The sequence below is a fragment of the Terrapene carolina genome, unplaced genomic scaffold (assembly GCF_002925995.2).
Source record: "Terrapene carolina triunguis isolate 2854851 unplaced genomic scaffold, T_m_triunguis-2.0 Scaffold210, whole genome shotgun sequence".
Classification (NCBI taxonomy): domain Eukaryota; kingdom Metazoa; phylum Chordata; order Testudines; family Emydidae; genus Terrapene; species Terrapene triunguis.
In genome coordinates this window covers 8060019-8080918 of record NW_020664561.1, presented here as the reverse complement: position 1 = coordinate 8080918, position 20900 = coordinate 8060019, and the positions used below count along the sequence as shown (strand labels likewise).

General features: G+C 48.0%; 1 protein-coding gene across 1 annotated transcript; it reads right to left on the bottom strand.

The window, feature by feature from the left end:
* Positions 1–1623: 1623 nt before the first annotated feature.
* On the bottom strand, positions 1624–18879 carry LOC112107373 (microsomal glutathione S-transferase 3). Its single transcript, XM_026655650.2, has 6 exons — positions 18841–18879; positions 9008–9131; positions 6040–6113; positions 5130–5187; positions 3348–3420; positions 1624–1880 (listed from the first exon to the last, which is right to left on the bottom strand). Exons 2-6 carry the CDS (start codon positions 9122–9124, stop codon positions 1771–1773), a joined length of 432 nt encoding a protein of 143 aa, XP_026511435.1. The 5' UTR covers positions 9125–9131; positions 18841–18879; the 3' UTR covers positions 1624–1770.
* Positions 18880–20900: the final 2021 nt, after the last annotated feature.

Sequence of the window (20900 nt, the reverse complement as noted above, 5' to 3'; positions counted from 1 at the left end):
TGAGGAAGAATTAAAAAGCTGTGTATGGCTATCTTAGCTAAACAGGAGTAGGTAAAGGGATTAACACCACCAAGGTGAAGCACTGGCATGCGTTACCTAGGGAGGTGGTGGAGTCTCCTTCCTTGGAGGTTTTTAAGGCCCGGCTTGACAAAGCCCCGGCTGGGATGATTTAGTTGGGAATTGGTCCTGCTTTGAGCAGGGGGTTGGACTAGATGACCTCCTGAGGTCCCTTCCAACCCTGATATTCTATGATTCTAAGGAGGTATTGAGCATAAGGAACAAAAGGGTGAAATTAAGGATAACTGAAGTTTTGCCTGTTGTTCAAAAGTTAAGTTCACAATACTGAGTTGTGGCAGTTTCCACCTCCTGCTTAAAACAGTAGAGGGAAACACCCAGCACTACCTGCCTTAGGGTACGTCTATACTTACCTCCGGGTCCGGCGGTAAGCAATCGATCTTCTGGGATCAATTTATCACATCTTGTCTAGACGTGATCGATCCTGGAAGTGCTCGCCATCGACGCCGGTACTCCTGCTCTGCGAGAGGAGTACGCGGAGTCGACGGGGGAGCCTGCCTGCCGCGTGTGGACCCGTGGTAAGTTCGAACTAAGATGGTTCGACTTCAGCTACGTTATTCACGTAGATGAAGTTGCATATCTTAGTTCGAAGTGGGGGGTTAGTGTGGACCAGCCCCAAGATAATCCAATACATCCTCCATCTCTGAAATCAAAGCACAGAGGGCCTTTCCAGCAGAGAAACTCCAAGGAGCAGCTGAAGGTTAGCAATATTATACCGACAGGAAAAGCCTAAATGCAAGGATGGCGCTAGTGCTCTTCCCCAGGGCACAGCTGCCTTGGCCCTCACCACCTCCATCTGCATACTTATTCAAAAGATGTAATTTAGAAGTTACTCTCATCTGCCTGAAATACAGACTGCAGGGTAAAACAACACGGACAAGGCCTCACTTGCAAAGACTGCAGCAGTGGTACCAAGGGACAGCTCCTTCTCTGAGAAAAGGGATCACAGGATTCAAGGGGCTGGGCTAAAGGCCACCTTTGGAGCAGAGGGGCCAGAATTTCCCACTTCAGCTGCTTTGTTCCTTTCCATTGCTCTTAAATGCTATAATGCTGCTTTAACTGTAGGCAGCAGGATGAGATCTTGCTGATAAATGTCAGTGATCCTGCTTTTATCTAGTTCAGCTAGCACTGCCTGCAGCAGAGGCTAAGCCCAACCCAGGAACCAAGAACTGGGTAGTGATGCTAGGCCAACACCACTGTGGGCACCAAGTGACGATCCTTGTGCCTGCAGCTCCCTATAGGGAAAGGAAGAAACGTCTTCCTGGCTGGGACCTGGACACAACTCAACCTTTTCTACTCACCTGCCCAGAGGAGTCACTTGCTATTGGAGAGCAGATGCTCTGAGTGAGCATTCTGTCTGTACAGTCCTAGCACACAGATGGAGATGGACTAGGAGGCCCAGTTTGATCTCTCATGTGACAGGTCAGTTTACTGGCTTCTGTATATCCCAGTATGTAGAGTACAGGCTTTTTTTCCAATCCCCCTCTCTGTATTAGTGCCCAGGATTACTATAAAGAACTTTTACCCAAGATTTCAAGATGAAAACAATTAATTCCTTTGAATTTTAATTAGGAAAAAACTAGTTAAGTTAGAAATTAAGTTTATTATCCAAAATCACCTTCCCCCCCAAAAAAACCCCAACACTTCTACATCTTGGAGATTCTCCAGAAAGCTGTGAAGGGGGATGGAGGCTGGCTATTCACTGGAGACCCACTCAAGGTGCTGGACGGCTGAGTACAAAGTGTTCCCCACCAATCCGAGGAGTGCAGCCGAACCAACGGCCCCTCTGTTTCGCTTTCCAGGGTCTGTAGAAAGGGATGAGAGAGCACAAAGACTGAGCTAGCTCAGCAGCACCATGTTGCTCAGCACTATCCCATGCTACAAGGAGGTTTAATACACGTTTAACAAGGTAGCACTGGGGGCAGTGGGGGTGCAGGGCAGGGCCCAGCTTGCTCCAGAGAAACTTTGTTCTCAGCTGCCTAGTTGGTTCATTTTTGAAAGGGAAGTCCAAAAGCTTTTATGGAACATGGCCATTTAAAAGCAAGTGGGTAAGACTGTTGCAGGCTGAAACCTCCATGCTCAGCCCTACAGATCCCTTAAGGTCTAAATCCTGAATTCAGGATTCCAAGCTTCCCCTGCTCCAGTTGGTGTAACTGACACCCCATGGAGCTGCATCATCAGTTACACATAGGGGGAACAGAACTTGGCAGGTAAATGGATGAGGGAATGACTTTCACATACAGGGTCAGGCTGTATTTCCCATCTGAGTCTGCAGTCTGTCACTGCTTTGGAGGCTTGTGACTTTTGTATTTCATTTTACACAAATGCTTTGTTTCTTTAACCCTATCACTTTATGACATGCTACTCAAGCCAGTTGCCCAAAGACCAATGGGGTTCCAGGGCTAGATTGCCAGGCTGTAGCACTCCACCCAGAATACCCCGCAGTGAGGAGACTGGGTCTGTGGGCTGCACACCTGAATAACTATACTTTGGAGAAAGTGAGCAGCAAATGAGTGACAGGGAATTTTAGCTCTTCTGCTTACTGAATGGTGTCCTTCCACTGTTCAGTGTTTGCACTGCTTTTTGGGGAATAATCATCTGTTTTCCCCATTATCATCCAAGTATTTATAGAAGCACCAGCACCATATTAGGTAGGTGCTGTAGACACAATTAAATAGTACAGATTTGGTCCAGAAGAGCATGCTTATCATGGATTGAGGGAAGAAGAGATAGTTGGTCAGGACTTAAAGGACTTGCTCTTTAAGGCAAAGGATGCCACTTGTGTGTGATGGGAGAAGGTAACAACACACACAAATCAATCTGTCTTTTCCCACTGTGGACAGAGTTTCTTTTCTTAGGAAGGGGGGACTTGTGCTGTAGTTCTAATTAGGATACTGTATCTTTGAGACTAACCTGCCTTCGCAAACTCAGAGAAGTGAACAAGGGACCAGGAACTAGAGTTCAGTCTCAGGGCGGAGCAATAGATACTATGGCACTGGGGGTAGCCATATTTAGCTCATCCTATCCCCAGAATAGAGCTCCTTTATACAGAAGGACAAGTGTATGCAGACTCTACAATGCCAAGTCTTTGCTGTCACCCCAACATGTGGGGCAAAGCCACCAGCCTCCCTTCAGTGGTACAGGAAGCCTTACTCACACACCCCCTCCCCCCACTGACTCGCAAGGCAACCTTCCACTGAAGAGGCTAGGTGGTCAGCACTGGAGACCCCATGTCTCAACTGGGGCCTCATCCTTTCAGTCTAAAGACTCACCTCCTGTGTAATAGCCATAGGCATAGAGGACTCTCCCAATGATCCAGGTGATGCCAAGCCCAACAGCAACGCGCTAGAGAAAAGCAGGAAAGAGTAAGTTTTTCTCAGATGCAAAATCCTTAACATGCTCCTTTGGCCACAGAAACGGGTACTCTGCTTTATAAACAGTGGCTATCAACATGGTAAGAAGTCAGCGTAGAGAAGGAATCTGCGTCTCTAATAATTCCCTCTCGTTAAGCTGTGGAGTCCTCACCCAGTCAGCAGCACCAGAAATCAGTGTCCCAGAGGAGCACAGAGTGGCAATGCAATGAAATATAGCATGTGGTGTGTATCAGTGACACGTTAACACCCCCCAACCCCCGTCCCTCCCCCAGGGAGATACAGATGTCACATTGTCATAAAATTGATCCTGGTGTCATCGATCTGTGGCATGTTCCCTCCTTCTTGTCCACCTCTCAACATCCCCAGTGACCAGCCAGGCCCATGGCCCCTCGTATAGTGTAACCCTAATTTACCAGATGGTGGACGTAAGAGTTTGGTTAACCAGCAACTGTTTTCTTCATGTGCTCCAGATCTTTCCCCTCATTCAGTGTCCTAAGCACAGTGGAGAGAGTACTACCTGGTGCAGACTTGACAGCATTAAAGGGTCTATGGTAATTAGAAATGGCTAGTCCCTACAGCCACAAGTTGTTCTCTGCTCCAGGCTTGAGCCACCAGGTATGTTGAACAAAACCAACCACTTTTCGTAAGCTTCTGGAGTGGACCAGAGATAGGAACCCAGTAGAATTATCCTTCGCTCGTATATTGCAAGTAATCTCAGCAAATACAAACACACAAGAGTGGCACTTCCCCATTTGCAGACACTGCAAATTTCCACCTAACAGCCTAGTTCCTACTTCTCAGGCTGTGGTTCCAGTTTGCCAGACTAGGACCTCAGTTGAACCTGCCAGTGCTGCTGCCTCCAGTCCCTCTGCACCAGTGCTTGGCAAAGGACGGCAATTGGTTTTTGCAAAAAGTTTCAAATCTTGGCAAGTTTTTCATGAAAGTCGTCTGGATTTTGGAAGAAAAACCCAAACCTGAATGTTCCTCATTCCTTGTCCCCAGCCCTTTTTGCTAGCAGCAGTTAGAAAAAACATTTTTGGTTTCTCAATGGAAATTTTTCCAGGGAGATTTTCATTTCGATAAATGATTTTAAAAAAATAATTTTTTTGACAGAACAGTTTTGACCAGTGATCCTGTGCATGCAGCAGCCCACCATGAAGACTGGAGGGGCCTGAGGCTCACTAGGGGTTACAATGCACCCAGGCGAGCTGGAGGCAGCAGCAGCTCCAGTTGGCCCAGCACAGGTACATGATTCAAGTTGGGAGGCAGCAGCCTAATGTATGACGCGCTACACAGATCAGGAACCTGTCTTACAGAACAGTGTGTCTCAGCTGTGCAAGGTGATTGATGGCTCCCACCAGCACCTCCTGAGCAAGTACAATCATAGATCATAGAATATCAGGGTTGGAAGGGACCTCAGGAGGTCATCTAGTCCAACCCCCTGCTCAAAGCAGGACCAATCCCCAAAACATTCTTAGCAGGCCAATGCTCAAACCACTGAGCTATCCCTCTCCCCCGCTGCACAATGGGGCTAGAGTGGAGCGTGCTGAAGATTGATCAGGCAGACTTTGCCTCCTCAGGAGATCTTAGCGCATTCTCCTGCACCCAACATGAAGGAAGGGGAGAGTAGGAACAATCTCTAATCCAATCATTTCAAACCTGGCCAGGGACATGACTCACCGGGTGGTAGACTCCGCCCATGGCTAGAAAGAACAGGAAGGAGGGATAAACTTCCAATCTGAAAACAGAAGACCAAGATTAGCATTTATGACTAAACTTTTAAGAAGTTTTTTGTTTCAGTTGTTTTTAAAAAGATCTTTGTGGAAATCTAGACTATCAATCCCTGTCCACCTTCCCCCACACTTCTTAGAATTGGGCAACATATTTTAGGGAACACCCTCAGCCTGTATAGAGACCTAGAGAAAGGGACTGGACTACTCAGAAGAGGCCTCCAAGCCCAGGTTTTAGCTGCCTCTGCAAGAATGCTGTGACAACCACAGTGTTGTCAACACACACTGTGTGCAGAAATGGGTGCACAAACCCTTGGGAATCCTGAAGATCCCAGAACCACTGCCCAGGATCAGCAACACATTTGCTTACAAGGCCTGAAGTTCCCTTTTAAAGTCATTGCCAAATGCTAAGCCACTGTTTACTAGCGGGGGAATGCGAACACACCAGCCATGCTCGGTTTGAGAGCCAGGTCTCTCTGGGCTGGTGACCAACAGGCCAATCATTCTCTGGGAGAGTCAGGCAGTTGAACAAATGAGCCCATCAAAAGGCAAGGCACGACATACCCCACTGGAAACACAGAGCTTAGGATCTGTCCACATGGGCAAACTGCCAGGGCTGTGATATAACACGGTAGTCCCCACCCAGGTGGGTCCAGACTGTGACTGGAAATGAACCCCTGGATGAGGGCCTGTCTCACCTACTAAGCATTACGCTGCAGCAGAGCCTTACATTTTCTCAGAGCCCAATCCAGACAGATATAGACAAAGTGTTTAGCAGCAGCAAATGCTACACTCCAGGCATCGAGTACTTAATAACTTAAATCTTCAAGCCAGCACTCCGCACCGTCCATGATACTCACGTGTTCTGATGTGCACGCTGGATGCAGTTGAAGAGATGTCCATGTTCAGGGTCCGTGCTATACATGGTTGGATACTGTTAAAGACAACATAGTGTTAGCAAACACATGGAGCTCTGCGGCCTCTAACAACAACGTCACTCGCCGCTTCCTGCAGGGGCTGTTATTTCCCAGAGCACTCACCCAGGGCAAGCTGAATCTCTGCTTGTTTGGCAAGACCACCTGACTGCCTTGCGGGGTTTGGAGTCCAAGTTGTGTCATGTTGCCCTCCTTCAAGAATGAGCTGTAGGCTGCACTTCAAACTCCTGGGCACATTGGCTGAACAGTGGCACGAAGTAAACCCTGGCCTCATGTCTCAGTGATCTTGCAAACGCTACTAGATGTGACACAAAATGGAGGATCTGTCCCCCCAGCTGCTACTTTAAGACTATCCTTTGGGACTTTCATCCGGGAGTGTCTACATTGGTTCTAATCCTGCGAAGCTCTCTCTTGCCATCTCCCAGCACTGAATTCATTGCCCATTGCTTCTACTCAGTCTACAACAAATGGGCATGAATGGAGATTCCCTTGCCTATACCGTGCTCACATGAAGCCCTGAGGATGGTCACGCCACATCGCAAAGCTAGCCCATAACCTTAAACAGAGACTCTCAAGTTGTGTGAAGGAACAGCCATCATGCATTGTCGGCAGGGGTGGAACCCAGAATCTGCAGTGTTGAGCTGTTCCCATTTGAACAAGAGGGGTAACTCCACTAGCTGGGAACTGCACTGAACTCTTCCTCTGTGGACCAGCCTCGAGAGAGGCGTGTAACACACTGAACGATGGGCTCCCCATACACAACACATCACAGCCGGCTTTTTATGTTCTGATCCAAATACCCCTGAACACCCCATTCTATGCACTCATGTGTAGGGAAAGAGCAGCAGTGGTGCACATAAAACCCAGCAGCCAGATGCCACTGCAGCCTCTTACACATCCACTGACTGGCCCTCTCTTGGGGATGTTTAAGGGCTATACCAAACAGCTCCTCCACCCCTTCTCAAGTTTCTAGAATCACACCCTGGAGGAAGTTCCCAAAGTGCCAAAGCTGCTTCCAAGCACAGTAGGCTCCACATGCCAACGTCCTGACTCTCAGCGGCAGCTGTTAATAGTGGATTCCAAGATGAAGTTTAGTTTGCAAAAGGTCCTCTTTGCTATTGTTCCTCTTAAATGTCTCCCTTGAATTTTATACGCCCTCCTCACCTTTATTTTTAAATGCTCCTCTAAAATAATCTCACTTTCTCCTGCTCCAAATCCAAACTGGGTTTTTCCCAAAAGCAAGATCTACCCACCTAGTAGCAGGGAAAAGCATAAGTAGATAGGGCAGGGACTATATGGTTATTTGCTTGTCGCAGGTCTCTTAAGTTTCTCTGTTTCAGACACCCTTCAACAGCCCCCCACTTAGTCCCAAGCAACCGATCTGCCACATCGCTAGCTCCACAGATCTAGCTTTGGAGATCAGAGCACAGAAACACCAGCTCCCCACCCACCCACCCACCCACACACACACACAGGCATATTGCCAGGCTAAAGGGTGGGGAAAACCTGTGTTTATGTGCAATATTCTAAGTTTTAGAGTACCGGAAAGTCTTGGGTTTTGCAGGTGCCTAGGTTGCGGGGTGAGGGTGAATAGAGCTAGAAGGTGCTGTAGAAGGGAGGTGGCTGCCTGTGCCTAAGGACAGGTTAGAACACATCAGCAGAGCTAGTCCCATCCTGTCTCCCCCAGCCTGAACTCTCAGCCCGTTGCTGCCAGTCCTACACCTCGCCTCTCCTGGGGAAAGAAACAAGGGTGCCTAGCAGCAGGAGACCTGGCACAGCAACCAAGAGGGGAAAAGCCTTCAAATGCATCTATGTGGGTATTGGAAGGAGACTGCAGCAACTGGGAGACAGAAGCAGAGACTGGGGCTGAGTCAACAACTCCCTTCCACTGATTTCAAATCTTAAGGGTAAGAATACCCACTGTGAGGGTTATTGCAAGCACCCCTCTAGGAGGATCATACAAACGATAAGGGAATAGCTAGCACTGTGGGGGCAAGCTAGCTAGGGCTCTGGCCCAGGCAATAATGGGGAATCACTGCACAGTTCTGAACTACTTCACCTCACTATTTTCTCCCATTTAGGACTGGCCTACCCTAGAAAATTATATTGACCCAACTACGTTACTCAAGTGTTTGAAAAATCCACACCCCTGAGCAATGTAGTTAAGATGACTTATGTCCCTGTGTAGACAGTGCTAGGTCAATGGAAGAATTCTTCTGTTGACCTAGCTGCCACCTCTCAGGGAGGAGGATTACCTATGGTGATGGGAGAACTCATCTCATTGGCATAACTAGTGTCTACACTGAAGCGCTGCAGCTGCACTGCTATAGTGTTTCAAGTGTAGACAACCCAAAGAGTCAGTGATAATGTGACTGCTGCTATCTTGGCCAACATACCGGAGACTGAATCAGGGATTCCACAGCTATAAGCATGAGACTCTACAGCTTAAGGTGAAGAACCAGGCTCTCCAACTAAGAACTGTAACAGACCCATCAGACAGGGATGTATATGTAATACACATACAGTGACTAGTGGGTTACAACAATGTTTGCTGAGTGGACCACCACCTTGGATATGCTCCTCTGCAGAGAGCTCCTAGGACATGGTGAGGCATAAGGCTAAGAGCCAAACACTGGAGAAGTGCAGTATTCTCATGATATCCCCTACTGCAATGTTCCTTATGTACTAGGATCTAGACAAGACCAGATTCCCGTTCACCAAATTACTCACACAGAATGGGGACTAGTCCACGAAGTCTTGGGTTTCCCCTAATTGCCAGTGCTTCTGCCATACTAAGCCAGCTCATGAGATGCCTGGGCCTCTTTCCTTCAAGATAGCCAGTGGAGGAGTTCTTGGTGCCTCAAGGGCAGTACCACCCACACTACAAGCTCACCTCCACCTTGTACTTCTTGCGTGCCTTCGCCACATTCACAGCAAGATGCGTTATCATGATAAAGCCGGCAACACCGGTCAGGACCACATAGCCGTATTCCTTGGAGAGAACCACCATCTTGACACTGTTGAGAGAGGAGCGTTTGATTACACTCTCAGGACAGGACTGAGAATCCACAAGAGACTATTAACCCCCACTGGTATGAAAAGTCCGGATTTACTGAACAAGGACCAACGTTCTTCCAGCATGGGGACCTGGCTGCTTGAGGGAAGTGACAAATCATGGAGCTTTCAACTCTAGACTGCTTGCTGAAATCCAGCCCAAGGAGTTAAGTACTATGTGAAATGAGTCAGGGTCTCTATGTCCAGTTCATATTAGGTAAGTATGTACAGCGTAACCTTCACCATCATAACTGTGTCTCCTCACTGACACTTTCAGTTGAGGGGCCATAGATGGATTGGGCCCTGGAGTCAGAGTGCCCCGTAAGTGGTTCTTTAGATCAAGATGAGGCAACCTTGGGTGGTGCATGCAATGAGAAAATGGGTTGAAGCTTGCCCCAGTACCTGTGCCTGGTCTGTGACTGTGGTCTGGTATACACTTCAGTTATATCAGCAGAACCTCTTCATTGAAAAAGTTATACTAGTAAAAGCCCTAGTGTGGATTCAGTTATACTGGTATAAAGGTGACATATTGGTATCATCACCTCCCGTCCCATACAAGAATAGCTATACTGCTATAACTGCATCCACATGGAAGGTTGTTGTTCTGCTTTAAGTGTACTGGTATAATTAGAGCAGTACAACTTTTAGGGTAGACAAGACCAGTGATGGGACAGCTCTCTCTTGAGGGGTCTAGCTGACACATTTTCAATAGCACTAAATTCACTTAATTGTTTAGAATAAGTCTTAATAGCAAATTTTTAAATTCGACTGTTGCAACTGTCCTAAATTCTAGATTAGGGCCCTTGTCCTCCTCCCACTGAAGTCAATGTCAGGACGTCTACTGACTTAAATGGGATGGTGTCACACCAGAAGACAACAGATACTGGTGACCTGAGTGGGGAGATGTTACAGGAGGTTTAACCCTAGACATAAAGCACTGTAGACGGCCTTCCAGAAGCCCTTTCATCCCAACGCTAGCTGTGGCCAAATGGTCACTGACACTGCACACAGCGTGGGGGCTAGTGGGAGGCAGAGCAAAGTTGACAAATGTACCCATGTGAGTGAAAAGGGGAAACCATACTTCAGCCCAGCTAGCCATTGGCAAGCTGAGTAATGTTCTTCCTCCCAGCAGCTAGAGAACAGTGCGAGGGAGTGGGCTCAGATTCACAAGCACACAGCAGGCCTCCAGAAGCATCTAGTCTCTGGTATTTACCAATAGTTGCACATGCAACTCCACTGGCTAACAGGAGAAGACCTTGCAGAGCTGTTATACACAAACCATGTCTCTTCATACCCACCCCCTAGCCCTGAAAATGAGCTCTCTCAGTTCAGTTGCCTCTCTCCACCACTGGGACAAGGTTCTCTCCATTTACAGGGTCAAGTCAAACCTAACTGATCCTTTCCATCTGGTGACTCCACTGTGCAGTGAGGCCTCCTATCCTTCACTGCCACAGAACCAGAGCAGTCCTGAAAGAACATGTTACCTTAGGGAACTGGCACCTGCAGCCTACCATGGCTACGCTGCCAGCACTCCTGAGCAATGGAACTGAAATTCATAAGGGAGCAGGTTTAGTTTCACACTTACAAGGATAATTATAAACAGCATGGAAAGGAATGAGGTTATCAAGGACAATGGCTTAGACTTTGCACATGAAATCTTGCAGGTAGTTATTTTAAGCATTCATGAGAACATTGAAAATTAAAGCAGATTTAAGGCTGTGAGCACAAGCAGTACCCCTTTTTATTAACAGTTACTACACTTCATTTAGACTATCGTAAATTTCACAAACACAACAGGTCAGCAAACTGAGGGTCAATTTTTATTATAAGCTGAATGCAGAACACCAACTACCAGTGGTGATCAGGAGCAGCATTTTTCTGCTCCGATACTCAGAAGGGATACTGCCCTCCACCCACAGACTTCATCTCTGCCTGTCACCTGGGTCCCTGGCAGGGGCTTTATTTGGGGCTACCCTGAGAACGTCTCACAGGCCGCTACTACTACAGAACACAACAGCGCCATTACACAAAGGCTTTCACCCACGGAAGCAGACACCCATGCTCCACCGAGGCTGGTTAGCCCACAAGTGAGATTTGAGGCCTTATGATTAGTATTGAAAAGACTTGCACTGCATAAGACCAGCCTGTCTGAATGACTGCCTGTCCCAGAGGCTGGAGCTGTGGAGTATAGGCAGAGCACTTCTGAAATGCCCTCTCCTTCCACAGGCACTAGGGCCATACTGCATGTAGCACTCTTAGGGTTTGTCTACACTACCACATGGGGTCGATCTGAGATACGCAACTTCAGCTACGTGAATAGCGTAGTACTTAGATCTACTTACCCTGGCGTCCTCACTTTGGTAAGTCGACAGCTGACGCTCTCCCATCGACTCTGCTTGCGCTCCTCGTTCTGGTGAAGTACCGGAGTCGACAGGAGAGCACTCAGCGGTCAATTTATGGGGGCTATACTAGATGTGATAATCAACCCCCACTGGATCAATCGCTGCCTGCTGATCTGGCGGGTAGTGTAGACAAGCCCTTAGAAGAGACTCCAGAGGTTTCACTTGTGTTAATTGAGGGGTGCTTTATTGGCTGTGTTGGAGGAGCCCTGCCCCCATTTTTGTACCAGCTTTGGCTCAGTGAAACACCCAAATAAGTTACTAGTTAAGAATACTGTTTAAAGGGGAGTCACTTCTCAAACCTGCTAGGATCATCTGGGTATCTTTCACCTTATCAGTTCCCTGCTATCGCAAAGGTGTTGGGCACAGGCGATGCCTCAGTTTCTCCTATTCTCTGCCCGTTTCACACAACAGTTTAGTCTCCCGATGGACTAAAGTGCTTTGGTTTCACTATTTCTGTAAAGTCAAAATTACCATCTCAATTTCAGCTCTATACTAAGACTCATTCATACAGGGCCCTTCACTAGAAAAGGGTCAGAGTCCAACAATCAAATGCAACACCCCGACTAAGGAACTTTTAAAACTTACATTGGAAGATTAAAGCCCACTCAGCTTTCCAAATAGCTAACTAGATAGATCATAGGGCCTCGTGAAGCCAAACGACTCCCACTGAAGCCAGTGGGGCCATGTCTACGCTAGGGAATTTTACAGAGGAATTCCTGCTTGTTCCAACACTGGTTCAGCTGAACTGGTGTTAAGCACCATCATAAGCCCTAGTGTAGACAAGACTGCACTGTTTTTACCAGTGTCAAACCTGCTGAATGGGTAAAAATGGGTCTGGCTGCAGAGGCTTGTGTTTACACTATCACCTCTTCATCTGAACTGGTAGGATATATATTTTGTAAGGCTCCCCCTAAACAATGCTTCTGAATCTTTCCATTTACTTTAGTGGAAGTTGGTCGGGGCCCCATAGTTGGTCATTTGTATGTTCCCTCTTGCAAGTATTCAGAGCAGAGGCTAACAACATTATAAGTCAATAATATACTTTAAAATCATACCAGGAGTGCACAAAGATTTTTTTAAAGTTAGAATGGTATGGTCCAGGTAATCAGGTTTTATTAAAAAAAACCATGTACAACAGCATTCTGCACTGATTATCTCCAAACACAGATTGGAAACATAGAACAAAAATCACAGAAATTGCTAGGAATAAAGGCATAACGTCTCCACATTAGGATTACTAGGCAGACACTGATGCGAACAGTTCACCAATATAGAGCAGTCTGGAACATCTGTAAACTGGGTGCGATCAAACAACATGCATTTTTATAGCCAAGTGCAAAGGCAGACATTTAAAAACAAAGAATGTAGGTAACACTTACAAGAAAGCACTGACTCTGAAAAGGACATGGGGATCATTGTAGCTACCAAACTGAATATGAGCTTTCAGAGCAATAGGGTGGCTAAGAAGGGCTAAACCGATACCTGCATGTATAAACAAGGGGATATACTGAATAGGAGCAGAGGGGGTGATATTATGTCTGTATAAGACACTGGTCAGAACATTACTGGAATACTTTGTCCAGTTCTGGTGTCCACACTTTAAAAAAATGTTGGAAACTTGGAGACAATGCAGAGAAGAGCTACAAAAAATTATTCTAGTTCTGGAGAACACAGAGATCGATTTAGCTTATCAAAGAGAAGGTTAAAAAGTAACTTGATCCTGGTCTGCAAACCCCTGCACAGGAAGAAATCAGATACTAGAGAGCTCTTTACTCTAGCAGGCAAAGGCCCAGCGAGTTCCAATGACTGGAAGTTGAAGTTAGATGTATATTCAAATTGGAAATGAGATGCAACATTTTAAACAGTGAGGGTGTAGTAGAGTGGTCATCAAGGGATTAATTGGGTTACTCAAAATATTATGGGTTGGAGCCCAAAATATTATGGGTTGTAATTAGTAATAACACATATTAGTTATCTAGACTGTTGGAGCCATGCTCCACCCCTCCCTTACTTCCTATTTAGTGTGCTCCCCTCCTGTTTGCATGTAGTTGAATATAGCAGCACTTTCCAAGCCTGAAATACTGTAAGTAAAATGTGTTTCTTGTGCACTGAGCAATTCCTTTACAGAAGAAGGTAATTAACCAGTGGAATAACTTACCAAAAGAAAGGGTATATTGCTCATCACTTTGAGTCTTTAGGTCAAGACCAGATGTCCAAGAACATATAGAGAAATCCATAAGTTACTGGTCTCAATACCACTCTCTTATGTGGTAGGAATTCACTGCAGGAATGACTAGGTGAAATTCTAGGACCTGTGTTATGCAGAAGGCCAGGCTAGATGATAATTGTAGTGCCTTTGGGCCTGGATCTGTGAATCTATAATTTTGCAATATCAAAGACACTGGAAGTCAGTTTTATTTCATAACAAAATCAAAACACATATGAAGAAGATGAGATCAAAGGTAGCCAACTTTAAAAACTGCATATGGTAATTTAAGAGTATCATCAAATGAAAAACAGTAAGGAAATGGAAACATGCTTCCAAACTTCAAAGATAGTAGAAAAAAAATAATGAGAAAGTTACTTGTAAGCATGTCACTGAGTATGTTACAGGCGCATTGCTCACTAAACACATGTTAACCAGATAAATAGTCAAAAGGAATGACTAAGCAAGGAGTAAAAAAGTGTTCTAAGGAAGAGTCTGCAGACAACATCTGAAGACAAGTGTGGGAATACTGACAGCAACATAGAGACACTTTCACCTGATGCATGAAGTCTTACCTCTGCTTCACAGTGGCATAAGTCCATAGGTCACAAGAGAGTCTTAACGACCTTGGCATTGTAACACTGCTATAGATGTTGCAAGTCTGGCTTTTCATCCTGACTCAGCATTGCTGGAATAATTCTGCTAACTGAGCCAGGACTGAAGAAAACTTTGATAGGTTACCTCTGTGCACAGTCAATCATCAGTTTAGCAGTAATAGAATCGCAGTTACAGTGCAGTGAGCCAACTGATAACTTTTACAACCACATGGCACAGAACTACTCGGGGTTGAGTTAGCTGGAATGATCATGTTCAGTTGTAGCAAAGGCCAACACAATCATAGGTTATATCAAAGTCGATATTATAACAAACATTATATGCTTGTACAAGACTACACGGAGGTCACACCCAAGTACAGTAAAAGCAGGCAAAGGAATTCAACAGGACTCAACTTGAGTCTTATTTTTATGACCTGCAGATACACTGTGTATTTCAGCACCCTTTGACCGCAACCACACAGACTCTGCTAACAAACTGAATGACGTGGGTCATGAGGCTGAATTCATTCCCCCTGAATTGCAAGTACTTAGGGCTTATCTACACAAAGAAGTTCTTCCAGAATAAGGTAAAGCGTGAATTTAAAAGCAACAACTATTCCAGACTAGTCAGCATGAGGAGTTATCCCAGAAGAGCTATAGCAGAATAGTTATTCTAGAATAGCCACGGCCAGTCAATTTCCCCAAGTAGACAAGACCTTAGAGACTTGAGACAACTTGAGCTCAAAGGATTGAAGAGGATGCAGACCACTACATATTCCAAGACTCAAAAGCTTGTAGCAGCTCAGAAGGCAACTAATAGTAATGAATAAAGAAACACACTCAATCTACATTGTAATTAGTAATCTAGACTGTAAACTCTGAGACAGAGCCTGAAGTTTGTCTGCACGTTTCTCAGCAAAGTGCACAGTGCGCTACTACTGGTGCTTTACAACCAGTTAAATATTTTGTCTCTCTAGGACCAACCCAGTAAAAATCTCACAGCACTTTACAAACATTAATGAATTCACATTAAACATTAGCTTGGAGATAAGATTATTCAAGAGCATTTCCTTTCAACACCATCACTACAAACCAAGGGGATCACTAGTTAAGGCCACAAGTATCCAGAGCAAACTCAGTGCACATGTATTACCAACTATACTTCACGTAACCCTCATAGGCTGTCAGCTTCACAACGGTCTCTAGCTTCCAACACATGGCCACCTACCATACTTGATTAACACTCACATGCACATCCTTCATTTCAGATGGGAAGGAATCATGCATTTGACTGAGGCATTTTCCTTCCAGGTAATAACACATAAAAAATGTTTGGATTGAGAGATATTGGAGAAGCAGGCTTGGGGGTCAGTTGTCCAGGCTGGAAGACTTGATGCCCGGAGAACTAAGGAAACGGTGAGATCACAAGCGCTAAGAGTGAAAGCTGAGTAACTGCAATAAGAAATCAAGATGGTTCAGAAGCCACTGGTTGATTTATTTTTGTTAAGTCCTATTTAACATGAATGACTAACATTTTTAATAAAGGAAGGCTTTGTAATAGCCAGCACCTCTACAGATTCTTTTAAAGTGTTAGGGCTCAATAACTGTCCTGGAGCTACGCTCTAAAACCATGGTAGATCACACTCAACATTCCTGATATTTCTATGGTAAAACAAGCAGTACATTTTAGAAACAAACCCCAACACATTCTTCAAGCCTTCTTTATATATCATAAGTAGCAAAAAAGAAAGGGGGGGGGGGGGGGAGCACAAGCTCAATTTAATAAATGTCCATTGCAGGTCACCTTTAAGAGAGCTCCATGCATGCAGTTTTGGTTATTATTTAGGGTATGTCTAAACACACAATAATGTCTAAACACACAAAACCAAACAGGGCAGTGAGTTTCAGAGCCTGGGTCAACTGTCTGGGGCTCACATTACAGAGCTAAAAACAGCAGTGTAGATGTTCCCACTTGGGCTGGAATGCTGGCCTCTGAAACCCGGTGATGAGGAGGAGAGGCTCTCAGAGTTCAGGCTTCCAGACTTCACTCCAAATGGGAACGTCTACACTGTTATTTTTAGCCCCACAGCATGAGCCCAAGTCAACTGACCCAGGCTCTGAGACTTGCTGCCGTGGTTTTTTACTATGTAGACATACCCTCAAATTGAAGCCAATACAGACAGGGTACTTCTAGAACCATGCAGATCCTGACACAGAATGGCCTTGTAAATCTAGCAATAGATACAGGAATTAGGGCTAGTCTACACTTGCAGCGCTTTAACATGACTTGTGCGGTCGCGGCGCAGCACGGGGAGATAGCTCTCCCAACGCTTTAAAAAAACCCCACCTCCACGAGGGGCGCAGCTCCCAGCGCTGGGGCACTGTCTACACTGGTGCTTTACAGCCCTGAAACTTGCTGCGCTAAGGGGGGGTGTTTTTTCACACCCCTGAGAGAGAAAGTTGCAGTGCTGTAAATTGCCAGTGTGGACAAGCCCAAAAGCTTCAACCAAAAAACTTCAAAAACAGACTTCAAAGAGAAACTGCAGAGCTACAATTTATTTCCAAATTTAACACCATTAATTTGGGCTTGAATAAGGACTGGGAGTGGCTGGCTCACTCAAAAGCAATTTTCCCTCTCTTGGTATTAACACCTCCTCATCAATTATTGGGAGTGGACCACATCCAACCTGATTGAATTGGCCCTGTCAACACTGGTTCTCCACTTGTAACTCCCTTCTCTTCATGTGTCAGTATATTTATACCTGCATCTGTAATTTTCACTCCATGCATCTGAAGAAATGGGTTATTTACCCACGAAAGCTTATGCCTAAATAAATCTGTTAGCCTTTAAGGTGCCACTGGACTTCTCGTTGTTTCTGTGGATACAGACTAACATGGCTACCCCTCTGATACTTGACACCATCCTAGCTGGGAAGCCTGAAAAGTTAGCTTTGTTTTGATTCTCAGGATGGACGTTCTTATATATCTGAATACTCCACTCCTTGTGAGCAATGTTCTAGTTCATAGGAACAAGAAGTTAGATGAACTCAGAGTGTGTGCCATGCCCACAACAAATCCAGTTCTCGGGGGTTTCTTGCAAGTAGGCCATCCAACAGTGATACTGGGATTAACAATCTTGCAGGCCTTTCTTCTTATGTTGCGTACATTTCAGGGTAGGTTCAAATTTGAGCTAATCAGTTTTGACAGCATCTCCTTCACTTGCAAGATCTGTGCAATAACCAATGCCTCAGATTAAAGCACAAACAGGTCTGAAATGAAAAAGGTACTGTCTGCAGCAAGTGGGACAAAAGGAGACAGACAACAGGATTCAGCATTTGCACAGAAAAGTGACATCTATCCCCCACCCTTGAGCAACCCCTCCATTGTTTCTGTGCCGCATTGGTACTGTGAAAGGAGATATAATGGAAACCCCAGTCAATGATGGGATTTTAAAATACATCTTCTGGCTCCCTATTGGGTGTCCTCCCCCAGTTATCTGATGGGAGAGGACTGGCCCAGAAACTCAGGCCAGAGTCTAATCAGTAGAGTATTGTGTGATCCACTATGACAAAGAAAAGTGACCCCTAGATTGCTCTAGGGATGTGGAACAGGAAACTGACCAGGCACTGGTTTGTGTGAGCACTGGGCTTAGGAGTGGCTTGCAGGTCAAATGGGAGAAAGTGGCCCTACAGAGGCAACAGGGAGACAGGCACCTTGGAAGCCGGAAGCCGCAGGGGCCAGTGAGCCCAGCAGAGCTGTGGCAGGAGGACCCAGAGCAGACAGGGAAGTCACCAAGAAGTGGCGGCAGGCTAGGCAGGGACCAGAACAGCCTGCAGGAAGAGCCCACAGGCTTCACAGCGAACCAGGAATGGAAGAAGCTACACACTAGTGAAGTGCAGGGGAAACAGCCAGCCTGGGGAAGCCCAGCAGGAAGCAGCAGTGTGCAGGGCCTGAGCCTACACACAGACCTCTTGGGGAGTGTCATTAAGTGGAACAGCAGCTGGGGCAGAGGGCACAGGGACACTGACAGAGCTAAACCAGGAGGAAGAGGACCGGCAACATCCCCTGGGCCAGGCCCCAGCCTCACCAAGCGCACTGAAGGGCCAAAGACAACTGTAACCTCCAAAAGAGAATGACTTTGACTTTACACAACACCCCAGCTACTAGGTCTAGAGATCCTAGGGGCTGGAAGATTATCCGTGTCCCCGCACCCCCCGGCCTACACCCAGAGTTTGGGGGCAAGGGCCCCATGGCCTCTCCTCCCACCTGGGGGAAGTGGGGGAGCCCGGAGGCGCAGAGCCGCGGGGAAGGGGGGCTGCCGCGGGGGCTGGTGGGGGCTGCCGTCCCGTGCCTGCCGGCCCGCCCCCAGGGGCACAGAGGCGGGGACATGGGCCGGGCTGCCCGCCGCAGGCCGAGGCGCCAGGCCCGAGGGTGGCTCCCAGCTGGCGAAGGAGTCGCCCGGACTCACCCGCTGCCTTTGTCGCGCGGACACGATGCCGGGAGGTGGGGACGGTCTGAGCCAGAGCCGCGTCCCGACCCGCCCCGGGCTCCGCCGAGCCACCGCCCCGAGGGCGGGCCCGCAGCGCCGCGCACACCCGCCCCCTGGCCCTCAGCCCTCCCCACCCCAGCGTCGCCGTAGGGAGCCTCTGGGCGCTGCGGCCTCCCAACTCCGCGTTACGCAGAACCCTCACAGCGTCCCAATAACCACCGTGACACCCCACAACACCCCTTCTGACCGGGGGACACACCCCGCCCCCATAATCACTGTGATACCCACAACACCCCCTCTGCCTATGGGGACTCACTGCACCCCCATAATCACCATGACACCCCACAACACCCTCTCTGACGGGGGGACAACACACAGCACCCCCATAATCACTGTGACACCACACATACACAACACCCTATGTAATCATTAGAATCATGGAAAATTAGGGTTAGAAGAGACCTCAGGAGGCAGGGCCAGCCCACAACATTTTGGCACCTGAGGCGGGGAGCTCAAATGATGCCCCCATGCTCCCTCGCTTGGGGCAAAACTTTGAAAGGTCTCAATTCTGCCTTCTTCCTGTTCTCCTCTCATGGTACTGCTCTGCTACCTACCCCAATAAAAGAGAACTAACAACTTAAAATGCCTTGTTCACTAATGTTAAGTAGTACTTAACTTTCAAACACCTGAACAGCAAATGTAACTTTTCTTGTCTGCATAGTAAACACAGTAGCGTAGTTGGGGGGGGGGGCAGCGGCTGCTCCCCCACCGAGCACAAGTGGCACCTTTTTAATTTTTAAATTTTTACTCACCTGGCGGCGCTGCAGGTCTTTGGCGGTACTTCGGCGGCGGGCCCTTCACTAGCTCCGGGTGTTTTCGGCGGCACTGAAGGACCTGCCACCAAAATGCCGCCGAAGACCCGTGGAGTGAGTGAAGGTCGTGCCGCCGAAGACCCGGAGCGCTGCGTCGTCAGTAAAAGCGCCGCCAGGTGAGTAAAAGCACGGCAGCGGGTGGCGCCTTTTTTTCCCCCGCTCCCCCTGTTCCCTCCACCTGGATACGCCACTGAGTAAACACTGGCATTTTTATCTGTTTGAATAATCAAAGTGGTGCTTTCCGTGCCTTCTTGGTTGCAAAGATTTGAACTGCTTCCTGAAGGTCTACAGTCTGGGCCAGCTCATGCTCTATTGAGATGGTTGCAAGGCCAACCTGCCTCTCCTGTGTCATTGTTAGGGTTACCATATGTCCGGGTTTCCCCAGACATGTCCGGCTTTTGGGTCTTTAAATAGCCGTCCGGGGGGAATTTGTAAAAAGCTAAAAATGTCCGGGATTTCCCCCTGGACGGCTATTTAAAGACCCAAAAGCGAGGACAGGGCAGCTGCGCTGGGGGAACCGCGGCAAGTCGGCGCCGCCGGCGCCACTCACCTTCCCTCCCTGGGCCCTGGGGCAGCGCGCAGCTGAGAGCTCCCGGCGCGGCGGCGCCAGCCCACGGGGCCCCCCGCCTGGCCGGCAGGAGCCTGCAGAGCACAGCCCTCCCCCTGCCCTGGCACACAGAGAGGCAGGGAGGTCTCACTCCCCTGCGTGCTGCAGCGTGGCAGGGCTTGTAGACTCCGGCAACAGGCAGCTGTCGCCGGGCAGAGAACCCCCCGCCCCTGCCCCCTCCCCTCGACCCGACCCGACCCTAGGAAGGGGCCAGAGGGACTGGGAGGGACCTGCCTGCTGCATGCTTCCTGGGAGCCGCTCCAGGTAAGCACTGCTGGGCTCACCTGGCCCCCTGGCAGGTCCCTCTGGGGGGGGCTCCCCTCAGACCCACTGCCCTCAGGCCCCACCCTGACCCTGTTCCCTCAGCCTCCCCCGCAGTCCCCCCTGTTCCCCCCAACCTCAATCCACTGCCCTCAGCCCCCCTGACCCTGTTCCCTCAGCCTCCCCCGCAGTCCCCCCTGTGGCCCCCAACCTCAATCCACTGCCCTCAGCCCCCCTGACCCTGTTCCCTCTGCCTCCCCCACAGTCCCTCCCCTCCCCCCATCATCTCACCCGACCCA

Coding starts and splice junctions, on each gene's coding strand:
- LOC112107373 (XM_026655650.2), bottom strand. CDS start 9,124: ATGGTGGTTCTCTCCAAGGAATACGGCTATGTGGTCCTGACCGGTGTT. Junction 6,114..9,007: donor GCAAGAAGTACAAGGTGGAG/GTGAGCTTGTAG, acceptor TGTCTTTAACAG/TATCCAACCATGTATAGCAC. Junction 5,188..6,039: donor CAGCGTGCACATCAGAACAC/GTGAGTATCATG, acceptor TTCTGTTTTCAG/ATTGGAAGTTTATCCCTCCT.